Below are 24,580 nucleotides of genomic sequence, written 5' to 3'. Positions count from 1 at the left end.
CTTAGCATGCGAGAGGTAGCGGGATCGATGCCCGCATCCTCCACTTTGTTTTTTTCCCGCGCATTGTAGGATCCGCAAACCTGGGGAGAGCTACTGAACCGGATGGGTGTGCTGTAGTACACAGATAAGCTTGGTAGCCAATGATTAGCTTTACACACGGTCCTTTTATTTTGCAGGTGAGTCTTTTCCAATCAATGTCCTTGCTCACTTTGTCTTCTCCTCCTCTGGGTGGGCAGGCCGTTAACCGTCTTCCGAGAAGACGCGAGTGGAGCTCACGCCAGGCCTGGGGGCCGAGCCCCCAAGCTGCCCAGGCTCAGGTACCCGCTAAACGTGCGAGGGAACCCCGGCGTGCTGACCAATGGCAGCAAGCTTTACTGGGCGGGTAGCCAGCTGTCCCCGCGGCCAATAGGCGAGAGACTTCTTGTTTCCTGGCAGAGCGGGGTCCCGGCACCGCGGCGCTCGGGTTTTGTTTGGGTCCTGGGCGGAGGGCCCGGGTGCCGGGGCCCAGGTGGCGCCTCGCTAGCGGGAGAGGGAGCGGGATCACCGGCCCGGAGAGAGGTGAGGGGCTCTGCGTGGAGTGCGGGCCCCGCCGGCCCGGCCCCGCCCCCTTCTCAGCCCCTTTCTGCCCGGAACCCCTCTGGAATCCCACCCCGCCCCACCGCCCGGCTGCCCCACCCCGCCCCTCGGCCGGGCTGTCCCCGGCCCCACCCCCACTTCGGTTGGCCCCACCTCTGACCCCTGCTCCCCGCCTTCCTACCCTCCCTCGAGTGTAGGAGGGCTGCCCCGACCCACCCCATGCCTCCAAACCGGACCCTGCCCGGGGCAAGCTCGGTCCGTGTGTGAGGGTCCTTCAGAGTTGAGGGTCGAGAAGCCACACCCCTGCCCCCAAGTGGGTCTCTATTGGCCACTTTTTTGAGGGGTGCTTAGAACACCTATTATCCACTCAACAACTACCAAGGTAGCTTTTTCAGGGGCTTCAGTGCTTACATGACGGGAGGGGATGGAAATAGACCCAGTACCCTCACTGGAATTGAGCTACAGCCTCCAGGTGAACAAGTGGCTCTGCCCAGTTTCTTTGGCTTGGCTAAGGCCAGCCTGTCTAATTTTCTTCCATAGTAGGCGTTGGGTAGTAACAAAAAGTAAGTACTAGACCTTCCAGGTCTCAGGGAAGCAACAGAAGAATGGTCAGTACTTGTGAGGATAAAGGAGTGGAGAGAGGAAGCTGCCCATTTAAAGTTAGAAACTTGGTTCTCTCCGCTCTGCTCGGCTGGAGAGTGGGAAGCCCATCTAAGAACCAGAGATCGGAATGATCCATCATTCAAGCTGGCCATGTGCTGTGGTGGGTGTATCTTGGCTAGGTTTGGGCAATCTGACCTCTCTAATTGTATTCTGTAATCTTTGGGCTGCAAAGAAGCTTAGAGCTCAGTATTTTTCAACAAACTTAAGCGACTGAGTACTTCATTTTGGAATACACAAGCTGTAGTAAAATAGGGTCCTTTTAGGTCAGTTAAAACCCTTATTGTGGGGACAGAATACTGCTTATTCTTGGCCTTTGCTGGAAGGCTACTTCTACTTTTTCTAACGGGAAAGAGCTTCTTGCTTCTTAGGGCACTCCCTGAGAGTAGCTCTTATGTACCCAGAGGTACCCAAAGAACTTGTTTTCATGTTTCTTCCCTCTCCTCCCCACCCCACCCCAATTTTTCCCCAGCTCTCAGGGCCTGAGTGGGGCAGGAGGATGCTTTCCCAGCCCCACCATGGAGCTGCGCTGTGGGGGATTGCTGTTCAGTTCTCGCTTTGATTCAGGGAACCTAGCTCACGTGGAGAAGGTGGAATCTGTGTCTAGTGATGGGGAAGGAGTGGCAGGTGGGGCATCAGCCTCCACCAGCAGCATTGCCTCTTCCCCTGACTATGAGTTCAACGTGTGGACCCGACCAGACTGTGCTGAAACAGAATTTGAGAATGGGAACAGGTAAGAGTAAAGTGATGGAGAGGGGAAGAAGAGGGGCTGTCCCCGTATCCCTGCTTCCATTAGCCCTTTGACTTAGAGTTTGTGCCAGCACACTACCCTTCCGCCCCCACCCCTCCTCCCTCTCTCCTTCCTTCCCTCCTTTCTAAGCAGCCCTTTCCCAGTCTGGCTTGCTCCACTCTCCCACATAGCCCCTCTCCCGTAACTCCATGTGTAATGACCCGTCTCTCTTACTCTGGCACTCAGGTCATGGTTCTACTTCAGTATCCGGGGAGGAACTCCAGGGAAACTCATCAAGATCAACATTATGAACATGAACAAGCAAAGCAAGCTGTATTCCCAGGGCATGGCCCCCTTTGTGCGCACACTGCCCACCCGGCCACGCTGGGAACGCATTCGAGACCGGCCCACCTTTGAGGTAAGTCCTCCATGAGGAGGAAAGACAGACTTGGATGCTAAAGGCAGAGGAGAGAAAGGAAAGAGGAGTTCCCTTTGAAACAGAGTGCTGGGCAGATGGGACGCCAGGTTTTTGTTCCTCTGGTGCCAGCTGGAGTCCAGAATAAGCCCCTGCCTTAGGAAGCCTAGAACGAGCTGGTTGTCACGTGGAAAGTCTCAGAGGGAGGGCAGCTAATAAAGGTGATGAGGGTGTGAGGTCAGTTCTCAGTGACGCCGGTAGGATCTCAGTTCTGACACCGATGGCATGTTGCCTCTCCCTCTCCCTCCTCTGCTCCTCAGATGACAGAGACGCAGTTTGTGTTATCCTTTGTTCACCGTTTCGTGGAAGGCCGAGGGGCCACCACCTTCTTCGCCTTCTGCTACCCCTTCTCCTACAGTGACTGCCAGGATTTGCTAAACCAGCTAGACCAGCGCTTTCTGGAGAACCACCCTACCCATAGCAGGTGCCAACCCCATTCTTACTCTTGTCACACAGCCCTGGGCCAGACGGCACCTCTGCTACTCCTGGAACTTGCCCTAAGGGCCCTGAACCAAAACCTCATCTGTTCTTTTCTCTGTACAGAACGTGGGACTTTGGGTACCTTTGATAAATGTCTCTGTGTGACTTTGATCTCAGCATACCACCACTCCACTCCACTCATCCACCTGCCTAGTTTAAACCTCTTAGTATCCCAGCTCCAGAATTTAGCCAGCACTGCCATTGCTCAGCGTACCTTTTATTCCTGCCCCAACAGAGACCAGTTCTCTGTGTCTCTGCAAAGTCATCTATCTTAGAGTGCCATAATCTGGGGAAAAAAAACAGTAAGTCCATTCTGTCCTATATACTGCATTCTAGTCATATGGACCCACCCAAATCCTCAGCCTCATTTAACACTCTGAGGGACAGTAAGGCCCCAGAGGTTAGGGTGCAGGACCAGATGCTACAAATCCTGGGCTCATGACAAGGCCCACCTGTTGACAGGACTTTAGGGGCTTCTCCTGGCTTCATGATTTTTATCTCAACAGCCCCCTGGATACCATCTATTACCACCGGGAGATCCTCTGCTATTCTCTGGATGGGCTTCGTGTAGATCTGCTAACAATCAGTTCCTGCCATGGGCTTCGAGAAGATCGAGAGCCCCGTTTAGAGCAGCTATTTCCTGATGTAGCCACCCCCCGACCATTCTGTTTCACAGGCAAGAGGGTGAGTAGGAAGAGCATAAAGGTAGTCCCTTGGCCTGTGCCCAGCTCCAGGCGCGGTTGGTAGCTGAAGGCCATGTTATCGCTTGGCATTGTGGACACAGCCTCAGCCTGCATTCTGAGGCGAGTGTGATAGCTCCTACTCCGTTTACAGATTCAGCCAGCTGGAAATCCAGTGGCTATTTCCACCTCATCCCACCGCCGTCCCCTCTCTGTTACCCGTGGAACATAGAGCAACTGACCTAATGACTGCTCTCCTCTCCACCTCAGATATTCTTCTTAAGCAGTAGGGTACACCCCGGGGAGACTCCATCTAGCTTTGTCTTCAATGGCTTTCTGGACTTCATCCTTCGACCTGATGACCCCCGAGCTCAAACCCTACGTCGCCTCTTTGTCTTTAAGCTGATTCCCATGTTGAACCCCGATGGTGTAGTCCGGGGCCACTACCGGTAAGAAGCCTCCCCAGCCCGTCTGGATTGTTCCCAGTCCCCTCGTGCCCTGCATCTCAATGAAACGCTGTCAGCCTCTCCTCTAACTTCTGTACTCCCAGTCCTCCTGCACCCTAACAAGGCCAGATCCATCTGATCGCCCAGTGACCTGAGAAGGCGTGTGAGCCCATCTAGCAGCAGTCTGTAGAAGGAGCAGGGCCAGAATGACCGCAGGCCCGTCTGGTAGAGGGGCCCTTCTTTTAGGTCTCTGCGAGAGAGGCGATAGCTGAGCAGAGGGCCTGTCTGCAAGTCTTTCTTTCCTAATGCAACTTCAGCCTCTCATTTTATAAGTTAGCCTCCTTTTCATCTACCGTAGTGTCCCCTTCGCTGGCTCTGCCCTCTAGACCCTGCTTCAGCCCTTGTTTCCCTACAGCACAGACTCGCGTGGAGTGAATCTGAACCGTCAGTACCTGAAGCCTGATGCAGTCCTGCACCCGGCCATCTACGGGGCTAAAGCTGTGCTTCTCTACCACCATGTGCACTCCCGTCTGAACCCCCAGAGTCCCTCCGAGCACCAGCACAGCCCCCATCTCCCTCCTGATGCTCCCTTTTCTGACCTTGAGAAAGCCAGCAATCTCCAAAATGAAGCTCCCCTTGGGCATTCCTCTGACGGGGATAACCCCGACGCCTGGACACACACTGACCCAGCAGAAGAGAAGCCTGGCAGCGTGTGGATTATGCCACACCAGTCTGCTGAGGCTGAGCAACCGGCGCCTGACACCATCCCCCCTAGAGAGAGTGGTGTGGCTTACTATGTGGACCTGCACGGACATGCTTCCAAAAGGGGCTGCTTCATGTATGGAAACAGCTTTAGTGATGAGAACACCCAGGTAGGAATCTGCAGAATGTCATGTGAGTGTGGGAAGTGTTGCAGGTTAGGAGATAAAGGTTAGGCCGTGAACAGAGGGAAGGAGGCCTGGCAGGCTGCAAGAAGGAGACAACTTCTGAGTGAGCTTCACTGGGCCAAGAAGAGACAGCAGGGGGCCCTTATATCTCAGTCATTACATCAAGCCCTTTGAAAGAGGGTCAAGCTGTCAGTATTGTAGCCTCTTCTAGAGTTTGGGAAACCAGCGGAGAAGGAGAATTTTGCATTATTGGAGACAAGAAGAGCTTAAAGAAAGGTAGAATTATACCTTTCCAATACCTTGAAATAATGTCAAATGTCCAGTGAGAATTTAAGAAACACTGACTACTACTGATGGTCCTGAAGGTATCTGCTGTGTTAAGGCGTAGGGCCCCATGCTTGCTGTTGCTTCCTTGCCCTCATCCCTTCTTTCTCTCTGTCTCTCCTTCTGAGTTGCCTTTTTCCTCTCCTAAACAGGTGGAAAATATGCTGTATCCAAAGCTCATCTCCTTGAACTCAGCCCATTTTGACTTCCAGGGCTGCAATTTCTCAGAGAAGAACATGTATGCCCGAGACCGCAGAGATGGCCAGTCTAAAGAGGGAAGCGGCCGGGTTGCAATCTACAAAGCCTCAGGGATAATCCACAGGTTGGGTGGAAACTGGGATACAGTTGGTGAAATAGCTTCCCAAAGAAAACAATTCCCAGTCTAGGGTATTTGAGGGGCAGGGGATGGCCCAAGTCTTCTCAAAAGACAGACTCACAGTTAGTGTTACTGTCTTTAGTCTGGGATACTAGCTTTTGGGGATCTTCCTAGGAATATGGCAAAGTACCAAGGTCAGTTGCTAGTTGCTGGGGATTAGCACTTTCTACTTGTGTGCACGTTTTCCAAACAATTATCTCTAAGAACACCTAGTCTGTCCCCCATGGTTCTGTCTAGATTCTGTCCAGGCAGGACATTGATAAAGGTCTCTGTGTCTTAGCTACACACTTGAATGCAACTACAACACTGGACGCTCAGTAAACAGCATCCCTGCCGCCTGCCATGACAACGGGCGTGCCAGCCCCCCTCCCCCGCCGGCTTTCCCCTCCAGATACACTGTGGAACTGTTTGAGCAGGTATGAATGCAGGGCATGAGTCGGGAAAGGGGGAACCTCAAAGTCTGGAGAGGCCATCACTCCTGCTGCCTGACTTTAAGGCCCTTTGAGGAGAGGCTCACCACTATCGCCATCTCACTGCGTGTTTATTTTCCTCAGTTAACAGGCGCAGGCCTCTGACTGTAATGGTATTGAGACGATGAATAGGCATTACTTCTGCCCCCCCCGCCCCGCCACAGAGAATTCCCTAGCACACCTGAGTCACATTCTTGCTTCTGAAATTGACTTCCTCCTTCTGTTGGGTTTGTTCACTCTTGATGACCCCGGTGTAGGAGGCACACCAGGAGAAGGAAGAGCTGTGGGTTCTAAAAGGGATCCAGATGCCTTCACCTGCTGGGAGAACAACTTCCTGGTGCCAAAAGAAGGCCCGCCTGCCCCTGCTCACGATGGACGAGGGCCCCAGATGGGCGGGTGATGGTTTAGGCAATGGCTGTAAATTCAATTGTGATAAACAACATGGGCACAAGAGTTGGGATACTCATTGAGTAAATTTGAGGCCTGGCTTCCCCTTCCCTTACACTGTGCTGTGTACCCCAAGCCAACAAAGCACCCTGGGTTGGAAGACCAAGACGCTGAGCCAAACCAGACTCCTCCCACAGGTGGGACGAGCTATGGCCATTGCAGCTCTGGACATGGCAGAATGCAATCCATGGCCCCGAATTGTGCTGTCAGAGCACAGCAGCCTCACGAACCTCCGGGCCTGGATGCTAAAACACGTGCGCAGCAGCCGAGGCCTAAGCACCACTGTGAACACGGGTGTCAACAAGAAGAGAGGCTCTCGAACTCCACCCAAAAGTAACAAGTAAGACCTGCAGGGTAGAAGGGGGAAAGGGTATGAAAGGGGAACAGGGCTTTAGAGTGAGGAGTTCCAAGGAATTTGTGTTCCCAACTTCTAAAAGGATTGGAAAAAGGGATCTTCTCCCCTTTTACCTGGAACCACATACTTGCTAGATATCTGAAAAGCAGGCTAGGGGACTCCCTGTTCCAGAGCCCTGCATGAAATCAAATATTGGGGGGTGGGGGCAGGTCTCAGCTTCCAGTGGTGGTTAATGACTGAGGGGTCCAAGGGCAGCACCAAGGCAGTAAGGGGGGATTTACTGGGAGTTAAAGCTGCTCAGGTGGCCCTTATGGCTCTCAGTATCTTGTCTGGAGCAGCGGGTGTGTGTGAACAAGGGCTCCCAGCCATCCTAAGATACCGCAGGTTAGATACCTCATCATGGACACGATTTCCTCCCTGCTCCCTTGGAATGAGTCCCTGTGCTTTTGCATCCCAGAGGTGATGCTTTACTGAGCATGGGGAAGGACTTGAGACAGCCTCCCTGGCCCGGGGTTAACTAGCATCTGCTTCTTTGCAGTGGGCTGCCTGTTTCCTGCACTGAAAATACCTTGAGCCGCATGAGAAGTTTTAGCACTGGCACAAGTGCTGGTGGTAGCAGCAGCAGCCAGCAAAATTCTCCACAGATGAAGAACTCCCCCAGCTTTCCTTTTCATGGCAGTCGGCCTGCAGGGCTGCCAGGCCTGGGCTCCAGCACCCAAAAGGTCAGCCACCGGGTGCTGGGCCCCGTCAGAGGTAAGCTAGTCTGGGAGCCCCTGCAGCAGGTGTTCAGTTGTTTGGGGCATTGCTGGGGAAAGTGAGAGCTTGAAGATGCACACTTGGCCTGGGACCAAGGGGTGAATCAATAAAATTAGTTTATAGCAGAATCTGCAGCCTCTCCTGCGACCTTGGTGTTCCCTGCGGCATGAGCTCCAGATGGTACTGTATGTGGCATAGGCGGGAGTCCGGGCTCTCTGGGTTTCAGCACATGCTGGGAGGCAAGGGAGTTTCCAACGAAGGAACACTGGCTAGAGCGGGGCCACGCCGAGACAAGGAGCCTGCGCGTCAAGGACAGGGTTGCTCTGTCTCGTTGGGAACAGTGTAGGAAGTGCCTCACCATCCAAATTGCTGCACTGTAGACAGATCGAGAGTCCTATGCAGGGTCTCTATGGGCTGAAATTGTTCCTGGCTTCAGAGCCTGTTCAGAAAGCATTATCAGAAGGATTTCAGCTCTTCCCAAGAAAAATGGAACAACTACAGACAGCTTCTGTTCCAGGCTTACAAAGCGGCAGTCTAGCCCCTTCCAGCAGTGGTCATAGCTGCTAAACTGTGCCCCTAGGTTTGGCCAAGGAGAGCCTGCTTGATAAGACAAGAGATTCTGGGTCAAAATGTATCCCAGAAACAGATGGTTCTTTAGGGGAAAAGAAGAGGAAGGGACTACAGAGCCATTCCTGGAGAGTGGCCTGACCTGGAGCAGGGAGACTATTTTGTAGTGCCACTTCTGGAAGTAACACTAAATCACAAATCAACATTGTATACGGTTTCTGAGTGACAGAAATCTTGCCTGAATATGGAGGCTTACATGCTAGAACAAGCTCTGCCCGTCTCAAGCTGCACTCATCCTTGTTAGCACTTCCCTGCTACTCAGCTCGCATCAAAGCTTTTGATGCAGAGCAGAAACATGCCTTGAGGTCAGGGGTTGTGAAATCTGGCTGCACTAGTTAGAGCAGCCACAGGAGAGAGAGCAGTGCCCTTACTAGCTTTGACCAGTAAGATATGCTGTCCATGATGGGCACCATAGTTACCTCTGCTTATGTTCCAAGCCCCACTCTTTGACAGTCCATCTTCATTGGGAAAGGACACTTTGCATTGTTTTTGATTGGAGTAGAGTATCTAAGCAATAACACTGCCTTATATTTAAATAGCAGTAAACAGTAAACAAAACAGTATCACATATATATTTCATTTAATTCTCATAAGAACCCTGTGGGATAGACGGCATTTCCACTTTCCTGATGAGGAAACTGAGGGTGTTTAATGATAACTTGTCCAGGATTGCACAGCTGTTAAGTGGCAGTTATTCAAACTTACGTCTTTTCATGCTCCAGTATACTTGAGTTTCCAATCTGAAATCTGGATAGTTATTTCTTCTTTTAATTTCTTTCCCCCTTAACTCATAGTTCCCAGGAAGGAATATCAGCACCGTAAGTTCTCTTTCCCTGACTACAAAAGGGAAATAGTAAAGAGCCTTTTCTAGCCGTCATTGGAGGATTCTAGGCAGGCTTTAATTAATATTTTATTAACATCCCTGCCCACCCACTCCCAATGCAGAGTGCTGTATTAAGCTCCTTGAGTGAGAGACATGTCTTCTGTTTCTTTATAACTTCCCCCAAATAACTGATAGAAAATAGGCCTAGACCGTATAGAGGAATTCCTGGTTGACTGATCTGAAACTTGACAGGGGACACAGGGCGGTAAACACAGCATAAAAGCACACACTCAGTACAAACAGGGAACTTGGGGAGCCACTGCCGTAGATAAACACAAGAGTAATTACCCAAAGAATGAGCAGCTGAGAAACGGTTTTGAAGAATGGGTGGTGGTATATGGTTTGACAGAACATTCCAGACATGACAGTGATAGCCAGGACCAGAGCTGCTGCGTAGAGAGGACAGGAAGCATGCACACTAGCTAGCTTGAAGGTCCAAGCCCTTCACACAGAAACGAGGGGAAGAGAGGTGGAAGAAGTTCAAATGTCCTGAAAACAAAGATTATGAGTTAACAAGACATATGGCAACAACTGAGCTTCTGAGAACGATGGGAACACAGGATTGGCTTAGGAGAGCTGTCTGTGAGCTGTATACATCAGGCAGGGAGGAGGATGGGGGACTCTTGCAGTAGTTTATACATGAGATGACTGGTGCCTGTACCAGAGTCTGGAAAGGAGTGATGAATGTGTATATTAGAAGCAGAAGTGTCAGGATTCAGTGATGGTGGAAGAGAGACGAATTAAGAGAGCTTCAAGACTATGCTAAAGGAGAAAGTCATGATGACATTAAGACATTGATAGAAGAAAAGTGCTGAGTTTATCTAGTTTAGACATGCTTAGATGTCATGCGCTATCTACATGGATACCCCCCACAATCAGAAAAAGGGCCAAACTGTAAAAAGATGACATCAGGGTTGGATCTACCAGTCATCCACATACAGGTGCAGGTGAAACCAAGTGAGAAGCTGTGTTCCCCCAGAGGAATGAGCTTAAAAGCAGAAACAGAGTTTGAGTTCAGAGATACCCTAAGGACTTGCATAAATATTTGTAAGAACTAAGAAACTGTCTCTAAAGTCAAAGGATCAAGAAGGTTCCTAATAATACCAAACAGGAATACTTTAAGGAGTTGAAAGGTCAGAGCCAGGAATCTTGACTCCTATGTTCACCTGATCCTTTGCTGGTGCTAAAATTTTTGCTGCTTCATCTCTTAAAGTTCCTGATTGTGACTCCAGGATGGGAGACTGGCCCTGCTTGGGATAGGGACCTGTGATGCATACTGTGGTATTTGAACTTGGCATCTTCAACTAACCCTTGGAAAAACTTGTTTATTTTGTTTGGTGTGATTTGTCCTGTGCTGTAGCCATTTCCTTGGTTCCACACATCTGGGTCCTTTGCCCATGCCATGTCAAGGCATACTTTTGTCTTCCAATATAGAAAGAACACAACCCTCATATCTCTAAGATCTAACCATAAAATAACTATAAATATACTTTCCAAAACCAAAGATTAGGATTGTGTTAAAGTTTTTGTTTTTCACTTGTGAACTTACTTATAAGAAAATTTCCACTAATGTATATAAATTATATCACATTTAATTAATGACTCTCCTTTATTGGCTAGAACAAAACATGAGATTGGGCTATCCAGAAAATTTCAGAGTAGAAATTTCAGAAAAGATCTAGGTAGCCCAGCCAAAAGCTTAGGGCAGAGATTCAGGGAACTAGTCTGGGAGGTTCTGTCCTCAGAGGTTGGGGGATGGCATTTTAGAAAGTCAAAAAGTAGCTAACTTGGGGTGAACAGGAATGTTGCTGGGGAAGGAGGCTGGAAGCCTGAGTAAGCTTTGCCTCCCAGCACACCCCTGACATTAGTGCCAGGATCTTCTTTACCTCATTCTTCCCCTGCTCCAAAACAGGCCAAGAACCACCTTCCCAGACTCATGGTCAAGTTCTTGTCTGCAGGTCTCAGAAGTGCAGACAAGAGACCACTGGGGAATAGCTAACATAACAGCTGAAGTCTGCAAGATACTGGTGTAAAAGCAGATGCAGACAGCTCAAAGGAGGACCTGCTGGGGAGAGGGCAGGTAGTAAACCAGCTTCTCCTGTTAACTGTGTTGATAAAAACAGGGCAGGGATTAGAGTGAGGCCAGTGAGGGGCCCAGGACACACGATTTCACTAGCTCTCAGGGTCAGGCAATGGCATCCTTAATTGTATCCTAGGTGCCTCATTCACTTCATCCTAATCCTAGCCCTGGATTCAAGCAAGTCTTAATAACTGAAACTCATTCCCTGGCCCTCTACCCTACCCAGCGGGATACTGGTGTAAAAGACCAAGGGCGTAAGTGTACAGGCGGGAGCCTTCGGCTGTCAGCCTACCATTGCCACTCCCTCCCAGCCCCGGCACTTAAAGCTGAGGTTACTAGAATTCCTCCCTGGCCTCTGTGATGCCTGGTCTCAGCTGACGGGTAGCTTTTGGTAGAGTAGCTAAAGTCCAATGGTGAGTGGAGGTTCCTTTGAGAAGTGAGTCAGAGGACATAGGAGAAGGGCCTTCTGCACCATGACCACTTTTACTTTTTCCCCTGCAAGAAAGTTTCATATTAAATAATGGATTAAAACATATTTAACGGCAGGAAACATCTCCTAATATATCTGTTTATTCCCTTAGCACCTAGCACCATACTCGGGACTTATTAAATGATCAGCAAATATTTGTTGAACAAGTAAAAGGCAAGAAGTTGGGAGCAGAATGAAGGTCTCACCTGTCCACCTGTCAGAGGGCATAAATTGGGTCTGCGATCATCCTAGGGATCCAGTGGGATCTGGGTTGCTACCTGTAGGGACAGTTCTAAAGATGTTTCAGGGGGCTGATGCAGGACCTATGCACAAGTTACATAACTGCTCCTCTGAATTGTGAGCCCTTAGAATATCCATTCTGACTTATACAATGGTGAGGTCAGTCTGGCTCTACGTCTCAGACCTCCACCCCCGGACTGTCCTGCCACTCCCAAATGGAACCTATTGCTAGTTACCACAAAACACCATCTCACAACCTCTGGACGCAGAGCTGGTCATACCATCACTTGTGCTCAGCCTTAAGCTGCCGTTTCTATAGCTTAGAACCAAAAATGAAGAGAGTTAGGGCTCCTCTCTTTAATTCTTGTCTCAATGGGGACTGAGTAGGCCTGGATTATACCAGCGCCCAAAAGTCAAAACATGAGAAACTGGGCTGTGCTTACACTGCCAAATTTACAGGAAGGCCCAGCCAGATCTTAAGACAGTCTTTTAAGTGATGATTGAAATGCTATATTTTCATGCCTTATACTTTTCAGACCTGGCCTTTCTCTGAAACCAGACCTTATCTCCTATCCTGAAACTCTTAGAGGGCAGGATTCCTGAGTTGTATCCTGTTATCTTTCCCATGATCCCCACATTTCACACTGACATTTTTTACATTATTTGCTTTGCACCTTCTTGAGCGTTACTCAGTTTCTTACTAGAACATACAAATGTCCCAGAGGCCTTCATTCACTTTCTTGCTTGCTCTCCCTCACATTCTTTCTTGGGGGTGGAGTGAGGCTTCATCCCTTAACGTGGTTTCAGCATGCTTCTGTGTGTAGGTATTTCTCACATCATCTAGAAGCCTGTTATTTCCCCTTCTGACATAAAGTTCATTATTTCTGCCTGCTGTGCACAATCACTTGACATCATCTTGACATCCCTGTTTTAACCAAAGAATCAGCCAGGTCTGGGCTCTACAGTACCTCTAAGTCATTGGTAGTGGGTAATGTTTCAAGTTTTTTGAGTGTGGCCATGAATCTGACTTCTGTTATTACTAGCCCCCCTACCGGCCCCCTAAGAGCTGGTTGTTTTTGACTCCTGGCTATGGTCTTAGACTCTAACTGGTACCTAGCACCTCAGCAAACTCAAAGCTAGAGCAGCTTCCATCCTGAGATCTTTCCCTTTCTTCTAGTCTTTATTCATTCAAGTATCAATTTTTAAAAATTTGGTTTGGGATCCTCCAGAAGTCGCCTTGTCACTGCTAGTGTAGCCAGACAAGATGAAGTTACTGTCACCTACTTCCTAGGCTGGAGGCTTTTCACATGTAACACATGTTGCTTTTAGGCATTAACTGGCATCCTGGAACTGTTGTCAAATTCAGCTCCACAAAGGTTAATAGCTCATTTGGTCTGAGAGCATTTGGTACCTGCTGTCCCTCTGTGATAAGGACCTGCCAAGCCTCAAAGCCTTCCTCCCCCGTCTAGTCACCATCTACCCGACTGGGACCCCACCCTTTGGAACCTGTAGCAGTGAGGCTATAGCCACAAATAGACCAGGACAGCTACCCCATAGAGTATAACCATATGCCCTTAGTCAGCTCATGGTCTACACTGGGTGTCTGCTATCTGGACAAACAAAACGTTTACTAAAGTCTCTGGTTTTCCAGGCAGTACTTTATAGGCACTGGGATATACGGTATTGGAGAGGACAAGGTCTCTACCCTCAAGAGACTCAAGTTCCAATAAGAATATTAGTTAACATATATTGAGCACTTCCTGTGTGCCAGGACTATTATAAGTACTTTACATGTACCAACATTTAATTAAGAAGACAAACCATAAACAATTACTAGCCAACTGAACAAAGGACAATGAAAGAAGATGGAACAATTAGTTCTACTGTTAATGGTCAAGGACACTTCACAGAGGTAACATTTGAGATGGGACATATAAGAAGTCCAGGGTTTCACCAGAAGAGGAAGCAGACAATGTAGAGGAACCACACAGCTAGTAGCCACAGAGGCTAGAGCAGAGGATGTGAAGGATCAAGTCAGCATCCTACTAAGGATGTGCAGACTGGAACCAGAGTAGGCAGGGCTTTGAATGCCGTATTAAAAGGTTTAGACTTAATCACTTAAAACACCTTCAGTATCTCCCCCTTGCCTGAGCCAAAACGATTTTTGTTCAGGTCTGCATTTTAGAGTAATAATGTCTGGCATCTGTGTGAAGGATGGATTGTAAAAGGGAAGATATTCAAGCTAAGGAAACCAGTGGGGAATTTTTTTCAAAAGCCTGGATGAGAGATAAAGACCTGTATCTAGACATGGGCAAGGGAGAGTAAAGGAGGAATTCAAGTGAAGGCAGAGGTAGAATTGAAACAAAATTTCTAGAAGATTCTTCACCAAGACGGGGAGAACAAAAGAAAGGGAGGAGAAAACGAATTTTGTTTGGGTCATGAGAGACTGCCAGTAGAAACACCCAGTAGAGGTTAGAACTGCAGTTCAGGAACGAAGGGCTAGAGGGAGACTTGGGAGTTTTGAGCATGGAGAGCAAGAGAGGCCAAGGATAAATGGTGGGGACCACTGACAGTTAAGGAGCAGGGCAAGTAGTTGAAGAGGAGCAGTTAGAGGTAAGAGGAGAACCTAGGAAAGCCAAGCTCTAACTTATATGCCAGAAGAATGAACTGTTGGGTGAGTAGTTGGTCAGCTACAGAGAGGTGAAGTAGGATGAGGGCTGGAGGAAAACTGGATAGCTGGAATAAATTATTAGCTGTCATTCTATCCAACTTAGATTTACTTCAGAAGAGGAATGCTGGTGTGATGACAAGCTTGAAAACCAGCACCTTCTGACCAAAGAGAGCCAGTGGGACAGTGGAGTGACAATGCCTATTATTTGCCCTTTTATCTGCTTATGTCCCTTCCACTCAGAGCCCCGAAGCCAGGACAGGAGACGGCGGCAGCAGCCACTGACCCATCACCCTACTTCAAGCAGCCTGGCCCCATCCCCAGCTCCTGCTAGTTCTAACCCAGCCTCTTCACACAACGTGGGCTCCTGCCTACTGCCCAATTCACTCAGCATAGCAGGTCTGTACCCACTGCCGCTGAAATCTGGGTTGGCCAACCTCCTTCCTTCCTTACCTCCCAGGGCGTAGACCAGGCTCCTGACTAGGCTTGAAGAAATCTCTGCTGCCACGTGACCTGGACCTCCTTCTTGACTTGATGTAATGCAGGCCACTCCAGACCAGGGGCATCAGTTATCCTCCTGGATTATCCTAAACCCCTAACATTGATGCCCTTGTACAGGAAGCTGGGGTTTAATGAACATCTTTGTATAATAAAATAAGAGTTACCATTTATTGAGTGTTTGCTATTTGGCAGGCACTGCTCTAAGCACATTATCTTGTTTAATCTTTACTTTTACAGTTAAGGAACCTGAGGACTTTTCCTACCTGCTCTTATTCAAGCTCCCTGACTCCAAGAGCTGGGCAACATTAGACAAAACTGAAGAATGAAAAAAAGCATAGGCCTTTCACATGTCATCACTGCAAATGTTATATGACCATATCATCCATACAGAGCCTAGGTCATCTGCTCTCCTTTTAAGTTGTATGAAGGACTGGACAGGAATGATTTCTAAGACTCCAGTCTAACATCTTCTACCTCCCTCAGAGCCTACCACTCCCAACCTGTTAACCAGTCTTGGGTACCGTTCACTTGATCCTCACATGCTTACATATATGACTGGGATAACTCTAAGGTCTATAATTTCAGAGCAGCTCAGCTTGAGTGGGTTCTGATTTAAGCTCGAAGGTGCTGGTCCACCCCTTGGACCAGATTAGAGCATGTCGTGCTTCTCAGTCAGGGGAAATTCTGCTGACTAGAGGATATTTAGTAACGTCTGGAGAGATTTTGGTCATTACAGTGGGGAGAGGGGAGGGGAGGAAATGCTATATACTGGGTAAAGGCCAGGGATGCTGCTGAATATCCTAAAACACACAAGGCAGCCGCCCACAACAAAGAATTATCCATCCCCAAATGCCAGTATTGCCAATATTGAGAACACGTCATCTAAAGGAAGTTACCTCCCTTTCTCCATGGCCCCATCCTGATATCAGTTTCCTTTGTTCCCTAGGGAGCAGCTGCTCATTCCTGTCCTCAGGGGACAAGCCAGAAGCTGTCGTGGTGATTGGGAAAGGTCTGCTAGGAGCTGGGCCTCGGATCCCCTGTATCAGGACCCGACTGCAGGTAACATTTTGGGTCTTTCCCCAGTCCCCAGCATAACAACTCTGGCAGAGCCCAGCAAGGCGCTGTTTACCTGGGTAGCAGAAGGGAAAATCCCCAGCACTGCTTTACACCCACTTCCCACAACTATAGCAGAGAGCTGCTCTGATGCCTGAGTGTCTGTCTGTCCAGTGTCCCCCGTCTCCTTCAGCCGGGACTCTTGCTTGCTTCCAACCCCAGTATCCCTGCCAGATACACCCTAACCTCAGCCTGCTAGCTTTGGCTTTGCCTGCCCCTGCCCTTAGCTTCTCCTCTCTTTCTGCCCAGACCTGCCCGAGGAGAGTTCCCGCCAGGAGGGGTCCCGGATTCCCCAGGTAACACATCTGGATGCTGCTCCTAGGAACAGCTATGCCACCAACTCCAATTCAGTCCAGATCCCCAGGCTAGGTTGGCTAAAGTTGGGTACAGGCAGAAGCTGACTGGATGGTACTCTGGCAGGGGCTGAGACACAGAAGGCTCTGAGGGAGATTTACTAATCCTCCATTTTTCCGCACAGTGCTTTACTCAGCCAGATCTTGGCCGTGGTATAGCCGTGGTGCTTAAATGCTGGGTCCTTTTGCCTCCCTTAGTTCAGTAAGGCTTGGAGTATTCATAGACTGAACCCCACAGTTTTCTAGCTATTATCCTGCCTTACCCTGTCAGCTAGGAACAGTGCCCAGGAATTCAAGGTCCCAGTACCCATGTTGACCCCAATACTACACCCATACATGTGGAAACTCTAGAAGTAAACTTTGAAGCAAAAGAGTTCATGGAAGAATCCAGCCTCTTATCCCACGCCCTGTCCACACAGGCTAGGCCCAGGTTGGGCCGGGGCTCACCGCCGACTCGCAGAGGGATGAAAGGCTCTTCTGGCCCCACATCCCCTATCCCTCAGACCGGGGAGAGCAGTGAGCCAGAGGTGGGACCCCGCTCTGCACCACGGTGAGCACCGGGGTCCAGTCCCTCACCCCACCTCTCACTTCTGGCCCCTCAACTTCATTTCTACCATTCAGAATCATTTTCTTCCTTCCCTACTCCTTTTGACCATAAAAAGACTAAATGTGCTTTCATTAAGAATCTAGTCCCTGATTTTTTTCCCCTTGTTCCCTCAGTCTTCACTCCAGTGGACAAGAAAACAACCTCTAGTTAGGGCCTACGGCCTTGGAGCTGGCTGGTTCCAGGATCAGTCCACTGTGCAATACTCAACCTGCCTGTCCTCACCCATCCTGCGTCTCTCATCTCCCAGCCCCTGGTTAACAGATCAGAAGGGCAGAGTTTTCACAACCCTGATTCCTCTCTTTTCTCTATTGCAGGCTGCCCCAGGCCAGGCCCTCACGGCCCCGCTCCGCCCCTGCCTTTTCTCCGATTTCCTGTAGTCTGTCTAACTCCCAGTCCCGGATTTGTTACAGCAGGGGGCCCTTGAGCCAAACAGAGGTTTGTTTAGTCCCTAAATCTCCCCCACTCACTGTCTCTCCCCGGGTCTGATGTCTTGACCTTCATGCCCAGGATACAGTCCCAAGATGGGGAACACACTGAGAAATGTGCTAGTCTCGTTCCTCAGCTGCTGATTCCATGTGACAACCATAACTCCTTGGGACACCAGCCACAGTGTTCTGAGGCATTGCAGAGCATCACCCTGAGACAGACAAAGCAGGGACTTGCCACCCCTTCCCTCCCTCCACAGCACAAGATTCTGGGACCACAAAGAAAACTATATTTTTATATTGGGGGGAGGGAGTAGAAAAGAAAGCAGCCCCTATACTGGGCCCTAGTCAGTGGCAGCTTCTTGTTCCATAGGGTTAAGGAAGACTTTGAGGAAATAAAAGTTGTTTGGGAAAATCCAGGTGTGGTTGCTTTGTATGTTGTGATGGGCAGAAGGGATGAAGTGAAGTGTGAAGGCCCCTCACACCCTCCATCTTGCCTCAGACTATGTCCTGGAATCCTAGAAAAGAGGGGGAAAGACCTGAGGTAAGGAAAATGCTGCAGCTTTCTTCTGGGGTAATCCTTCAAGAATCAACTCCCATCCAGCCTGTTCCCCCCTACAGTTTTACAGTTCTGACCCACACTTACGGTTGGTTTCCAAGCCTTTCACACAACTCCTCCCCCTCACACACCCCCTTCTTCTTTGACTTTGGTCAGCAGTAGCCAATCCCTAAATCAGTGCCCCCTGTCACTGAGCATGGAAATTCTCTATCTTTACAATCCCTCACAAAAGAATTATGCCTAAATAAAAACCTAAACAACTTTGGAAAAATGAGGACTACTTAAGAACCCAAATCTTCATACTTGGATGGCATCTTCAGTGTCTTTATTTCTTCGCATGTCAGTGCCTCCTTGTACCTACACTCCCAACTTGGTTATCTGGGGACTATATGAAGATGAGGACTGAGGGCGTTTAGGGAACCCACCCCTGTTGTAGCAGGGAGCAGTTTAAGACGGGGGGGTGGGCACCGCAAGACACTCCCTACTCTGTGCGGACAAAGGGGCCCATTTCTGGGCTGTTAACATGCTTGGCCCAACACTTTTCTGATTTGAAGTTTCGAACCCTGCAGGCCCTGGCGCGGCCTCGCCACTCCACTCTCCACTCTTCGGGGGCTGGGCGCTACCGCCCCGGACCGTTACCTGGGGCGGAGAAAGCGCCACTTTCATTCCTGCTTCTTGGGATTGTTGACGGCCACGTAATGATAGAGAACGACAAGCAGGAAGAGCGACACGCCCAGCATGTTGGCGAAGATGGCGAGCTGCACGTCCGTGATCATGCTGCGGAGAAGAGAAGGGAATGTGCCTTGGGCCGGCGCATTCCTCGCCCAGACCCAGACCTGTCCTCGCCCCCCTGGTTCAACCACGGCCTACGGGCCGTGGCCTGCGCCTGCGTGCCTCTCACCTGATCAGCTGGGCTCTGCTCCGACGCGGTCTGCGCGCTAGCTCAAGGTAGGAGACCTGAACCGGAAGTTTGCAGCGCCAGCCCAGTCGCAAACCAGACACTTCCGGCCGTGCGGCTCGGCCAGTATGGGCTCTCTAGCCCGGCCGTCTCGACTGCTCCCACCCGAGGGGCGGGGTCTCGGGCGGGGCTGCGGAGGGACGGGCCGTCGTAGGGGGCCGACGGGCAGCGGAAGCGCGCCCTGAACGCAGCGCGGCGCAGCTGGCTGCAGCTGGCGCGGCGGAGAACGAATGCTAGTGGTGCTGTGGCCGCCTCCCGGGAGCCAAGGAGTGTGCTACAGCAAGGGTTCGGCGGCGGGTCCTGGCGGGAGGCTCGGCATGACCCTAGACTCCAGTCCCTCTTTTTGTCCCAGCGCCCCGCGCTGCTGCCCACCCTTCGCTTCCCCTCCCGGCCCAGCCAGGTGCTTCCTTTGCGCCCGCCCCCAGGGTCCCCTCCCTGGCCGGGACGGCGGGGAAAGGAATGAGAGGCGGCGCAGAATGGGGACAGGGCTGGGGCGGCCGGGTGCCTCTCCTCGGCGCCAGCCTTTCTGCCCCACATCTGCCAAGTAGAGCGATCCTGCCTGTGATCTGACCAGTGCCTCCTTTACTCGAACTCCCTCCCTCCATCCCACCCCTAGAGGTAGGCGTAGGAAATTGGGCGGACTCTCCCGGAATCAAAACCCAAAACGTGGGACTTTGGCCAAGTGGGAAATCACCCCCGGATATGAGGGAGGGGGAAGGGGAGGAAGGGCTGGGACTGGCAAGAGGGGTTGTGTGGGTTAGAAGCAGAGTGGGCCACCGAGGAGAAAAAAGAAAGATAACTGTGGGTAGATGTCCTAGAGTCTCTGGTGAGAGGAGAGGCACTCCGGCTCTACAACCCTCTGCCCAGCCAGAACCTACTCCCCCCTCACTCCTTGCTTTCCCTCAGCTTCACCATAAAAGGGAACGGCACTGAGCCAGGCTGGGGCCGGGGGCTGGGCTGTTGCTCTGGAGCTGTCAGTGGTAATGGAAGCCAGTTGCTTTGCGGTAGAGGGGGGCCAGGGCTCAGGGGACGCCTCTGCTTCTCTGAGCCAAAGAAAACTACAGGAGCTGCTATAGGGCTGGAACAGCTGGGTAAGGGGACTGACTTACTGTCTGTGTGCACTATGAGCTAAGGGTGCACTAGCCGGGAGGGGGCTTCCCCAGCCTAGGACCATCAGCAGTTTGTTCTCCATGCTCCAGCCCAGTGACTCCTAAACTCAGTCTTTGCCTTTAGCAGTCTGTAATTCCCCTGTAACTCCACTTACTCATCCTCCAGCCCCCACCCAGTTTTTCCCCAGAGGTTTCCTATTTAGAATTTCCCAAGCCTATGTCCCCTCCACATTAACTGTGAAACCCCAGCCATGTACTCCCTCATGTGTCCCTCGGTGAGCTGTCTGTTTCCAGCTCTGCTCCAGGAGAATGAAGGTCTAGGTCTAAAGGATCACACACATTATGCTTTGGATCCCCTGGAAATTTGAAGTAGATCTAAGTGCAACCAGACGTTTAGATCTACTGTTGAAACAGAACTGGACCCTGGAAAGTAGACTTTCTAGGCTACAAATGACGTGAGGGAAGGCCTTGGAAGGTGCTTCAGCTTTCCAAGGCTGTCCTGAAACCAACTGACCCAGGTGCAAAGTAAACTAGACTGTTAGAGCTGAAGGTCACTTTATAAAGAAGGAAACTGAGGCCCAGAAGGTAATTGATTTGACCAAGTTTCTACAGATAGTTAGAGACAGTGTCACCTGATCTTTCTTCTGTTTCACATTCCGTGTCAGACTGTCAACTCAATAGGTTGTCCTAGGGTCAGGGCCAAGAGGAAAAGGATTTGTTTTGGAACCATCCATAAGTGTCCTTCCCCTCCCAGAACTTCCTGTGCCTAGGTCAGGGAGTCTTTATCAGCCTTGAATGGGTTATTTTGCCAAGTGCCTGGAGAAACATTTTAACCCAGTAAAAAATGGTCTTCAGGACTAAACTAGACTCAGCTAAGAACTAGCAATCTTGAAAAAAGCTTGGGTGGAAAAACGTGGGAGAGGAGACAGACGAAGCCTCATCTTGGGGAGAGTTAAGGGAGAGAGAGGATGTGGGGGTGCAGGAGATACATGTGGAGCTTAATCTCTGATTAGTGTGACATTTTCAAGGAGGAGACATGTGGTCAGGATTAGGCTCAGGAGTGAAAAAGCAACAAGACCTGGAAAAAGGGGACTGGGCACGAGTCCAGGGAGGCTGGCTCCTAAAGTATCTGTGGGAAGGATTGGAAGGAAAAGGAAAATGTGTACATTTGTGGATGAGTGGACTTTTGGTCAAGAGTCCCCACAATCTTGAGTTTCCATCTGGGTTTGCGTGACCCAAGGCCCAATTCATATTAGTCCCCCTTTTTCCTTCCAGTATTCAGTCTTCTGACAGAGGGCTACAGACATAGAAATGCTCCTTACTGCTTGTGCCCCTGGCTGTCCTGGCCTCCTGCACATGACCTCATTGCTCAGTCAGTGATGGTTGACAGAAGGAGTTAGTTGCCTGGTATAACCAAGATTCCCCATTGGCACTAGACCCTTGGAAATCTCCTGTCTTAGAGAGGTTATAAACTAGATCTTGTCCTAGTGCCCCAGGGACTCAGCCTTTTTTGGTTTCAAGAATTCTCTTGCCAGTTGCTTTGGAAATCTATGGCTGCCTATCATCCCCCACCACCGCCACCATGACATTCTCTCTGACCTTAGTCTCCATTGTGCCTGTTCGCCCAGCACCTCAGGCCTCCCCAGTGAACCCAGGGTCACTGATTTCTTTGAGATCTCATAAACGTCATGTCAGTCCCTAAGTCTTGGCTCCTAATCACAGGACTAAATGAAATGCAACCTACTGCAATTATATGTCAAAGCCAACATATTTCAGTTGACACACTTAAAATACAACAGATTTTTCAACTTAAGGGTTCAGGCAAAGGAATGGGTGACAACTGGGCAGTGACAAGATGGCTAGGATGACTTTTCAGGTTGCCAGAGACCCTTGAAGGGAGAGACAAAGGGGACAAGCAGAGAAAGCAAACCCACAGCAGCAGCCAGGGCAACCTGGAGGGGAAGGGGGTTGGCTCGTTGCCAGAGCCAGGGCCAGGGCCGAGAACTGATGCGGAGACCAGAGACGAAGCTGCAGCCTTCCACTGCCAGCGACTTTCAATCAGGATCTTCCAGGACCATTACCTTCAAGTCTCCCTCCATGCTGATCCCCACACCTCTAAGGGACAGCCACAAAATTCCATTTCTGTTGGTTCCAGTGTTTACTTTCACCACCCTGTCTTTTCACCAACATTTCTCCCAGTCATCAGGATCATATTCTAGGCCATAGGACCTCTGAGGCAGATCACTCAGAGTCACATTGAAGATTTGGTGGCATCTATTCTCATGGCTGCCAACTATTGTCCTGCAAATGGTTCCCAGAATCAAAAACCACATTGCTAACCATCTCCTGGACGTTTATTTCCATCAAGATATGTTACTCTCATCTTAAACTCAAGATGCCCAAACTAAAGTCATCTTTCTTTCCTTCAAACCTGCTCCTCTTCTCAACTTATCCATCCTGGCTCAAATTCTGGAATCTTCTTCTCTGGTGTCTCCCTTCTTCTGGTCCCTCACTACCCAGGCAGTCACCAAGCAGTCACAGCCTTCTCTTCCAAGTCTACATCACTTCCCAGTGTAAGATTTAGAAGGAACCTGAGATGACAGACAGCAGACCCCGACTGGAGTCAGGAGATTTGCTCAAAGTAATAACACTACTTAGAGCAGAAGCTGGAACCAGCATCCTTGTGCCCTAACACCCTGCCCATTGCTCTTGCTGAGAATACCTTCTTTCTGCATTTGTATCAACCCCCTACTCAAAAACTTGTATCCAGTTATCTGAGCCTCTCCCTAATCTTTCTGCAATTGACTTCTCTGACTTTCTGTCCCACTTCTTCCTGACCCAAAGAAGAGCTAACATTTATGGAGCATTTACCACATGCCAAGCACTATTTTAAGTGCTTTACATGGAATAACTTAATCCTCACAAACCTAAGAAGGGGGGTACTATTATTATTCCCATGCTAAGATGAGGAAACTGAGACAGACCACTTCCCCAACCTGAAGTCTCTCCCCTCCCCTGGTCTCTGTTCTTTACTCTTCCCCCAACATTGATCAGGTTCTTTTTCTTCCGACAGCCCTGCTCTGACTTCCCGCAGCAGCCAACTGTCTCCCCTCCTCTTACCCAGAGCACGTCATCCGTCTGTCTGGCCCCCTGGCATTCTGTCTGTCCTGCCTTGTGTTTGTTCTCTGTTGGGCGCGTGTGTTCCAGTCCCCAGCAGGCCCGGCTGCTCCTTACTGTATCTTACACATGCCTTTGCCGCCTGGGCGCCTCCCTCCGCAGGGCCCGCGCAGTGCCCTTGCCTCCTTTCTGTCTAGTACTTCTGCTCCCCTCTCCCAGGCGGCCCTCCACACAGGGAGACCTGTACAGAACACAACTCTGGGGGCCAGACGGTGAGGGGGGCCGGCTAACACATTCAGACATCTCACCGGGAACCTACGGGCCACGCTGATGGTTGAGTTCACTTCCTTGCCTGCCTCAGAGGCTATCAGACTTGGTTCCACACTAGAGAGTGACTTAAATCGATCTAAGTAGTTAGGACCCAGCTTTCCTCCCTCCTTCCCCTCCCACGTGGCTGACCTTCACCAAGACAAGCCTGAGACCCATATTCACTTGGCCTTTTGAGAATGAGGGTCTTTCTCCTCTTTCCCATGTCCTCTCAGCGCTTGGCAGAAGGCTGCTCTCCATTTCCAGATTCCTTTTTTCTCCTTCTGGCTTCTCTGAATTTCCTGCCTGCCTCAGTGGAGTCCTTCTCCTTTCCCTCCCTGGCCCAGTAGCCCTCTGTCCTCTCCTCTTTTTTCCTCCCACGCCACTGGCTTAGGTACTATTTAGATTCTAACCAGAGCCCTGCTCTTGACTTGCTGTGTTACCTTGGACAAGTTACTTTCCCACTCTGGGCCTCAGTGTTCACATCTATAAAAGGAGGCAGCTAGACTAGATGATGAGTGACATCCTGCTGAGTCTTGCAAGTTGACTCTCCCTTTTCCAGCTCTCCCCTCCAGCTCTCCCCTCTGGGCTTGTCCCTCAGGTCTTCTCTCCCAGGGGAGGACTGCCCTGGCCCCAGGAGAGCTGTGGCTCCAGCTCCTGTTCCCTGCCTAAGTGACCAGCCCTAAGCCTCCTCCCCAGCTCTGGCCCCGGCTCCACTCCATGTGGCCCGTCTAAGAGGCTGGCCCCAGGCCCGGCGGCAACTCCACATTTCTCTGTTTTTCCTTTTTTTTTCTCTCTTTCCCGGAGTTAACAAGAAGCAGATGTGGCGCACGATGGTTGGAGAGGTGGGGGGAGGAAGGGGGAGGCTGGACCGCCAGCCAGACAGGGGGGAAGGGAGGGGAG

The 24,580-nt window shown here is 50.4% G+C and overlaps 2 protein-coding genes across 8 annotated transcripts; one reads left to right on the top strand and one right to left on the bottom strand.

Annotated features, from left to right (window-relative positions):
- Nucleotides 1-410: 410 nt before the first annotated feature.
- AGBL5 (AGBL carboxypeptidase 5) lies at nucleotides 411-18,043 on the top strand. 7 transcript variants are annotated; one of them, XR_001459399.3, is made up of 16 exons: nucleotides 412-558; nucleotides 1,709-1,969; nucleotides 2,213-2,384; nucleotides 2,702-2,865; nucleotides 3,428-3,605; nucleotides 3,872-4,050; nucleotides 4,463-4,919; nucleotides 5,411-5,580; nucleotides 5,915-6,050; nucleotides 6,689-6,891; nucleotides 7,445-7,659; nucleotides 14,873-15,028; nucleotides 16,077-16,189; nucleotides 16,493-16,539; nucleotides 17,016-17,146; nucleotides 17,518-18,043. XR_001459399.3 is itself a non-coding variant. In XM_072938064.1 (15 exons), exons 2-15 carry the CDS (start codon nucleotides 1,755-1,757, stop codon nucleotides 17,687-17,689), a joined length of 2,601 nt encoding a protein of 866 aa, XP_072794165.1. In that variant the 5' UTR covers nucleotides 411-558; nucleotides 1,709-1,754; the 3' UTR covers nucleotides 17,690-18,043. The 7 variants fall into 7 exon arrangements, 5 of the variants coding, with proteins under 5 accessions (XP_072794165.1, XP_006197253.2, XP_015097771.2 ...); XM_072938064.1 differs by lacking the exon at nucleotides 16,493-16,539 and having other exon boundaries at nucleotides 411-558; nucleotides 5,471-5,580; XM_006197191.3 differs by lacking the exon at nucleotides 16,493-16,539 and having other exon boundaries at nucleotides 411-558.
- OST4 (oligosaccharyltransferase complex subunit 4, non-catalytic) lies at nucleotides 17,912-19,246 on the bottom strand. Its single transcript, XM_006197190.4, has 3 exons — nucleotides 19,089-19,246; nucleotides 18,827-18,964; nucleotides 17,912-18,146 (listed from the first exon to the last, which is right to left on the bottom strand). The coding sequence occupies exon 2, from the start codon at nucleotides 18,961-18,963 to the stop codon at nucleotides 18,850-18,852; it is 114 nt and encodes a 37-aa protein (XP_006197252.1). The 5' UTR covers nucleotide 18,964; nucleotides 19,089-19,246; the 3' UTR covers nucleotides 17,912-18,146; nucleotides 18,827-18,849.
- Nucleotides 19,247-24,580: the final 5,334 nt, after the last annotated feature.

The sequence above is a fragment of the Vicugna pacos genome, chromosome 15 (assembly GCF_048564905.1).
Source record: "Vicugna pacos chromosome 15, VicPac4, whole genome shotgun sequence".
Taxonomy (NCBI): domain Eukaryota; kingdom Metazoa; phylum Chordata; class Mammalia; order Artiodactyla; family Camelidae; genus Vicugna; species Vicugna pacos.
This window is presented reverse-complemented; position numbering and strand designations above follow the sequence as displayed.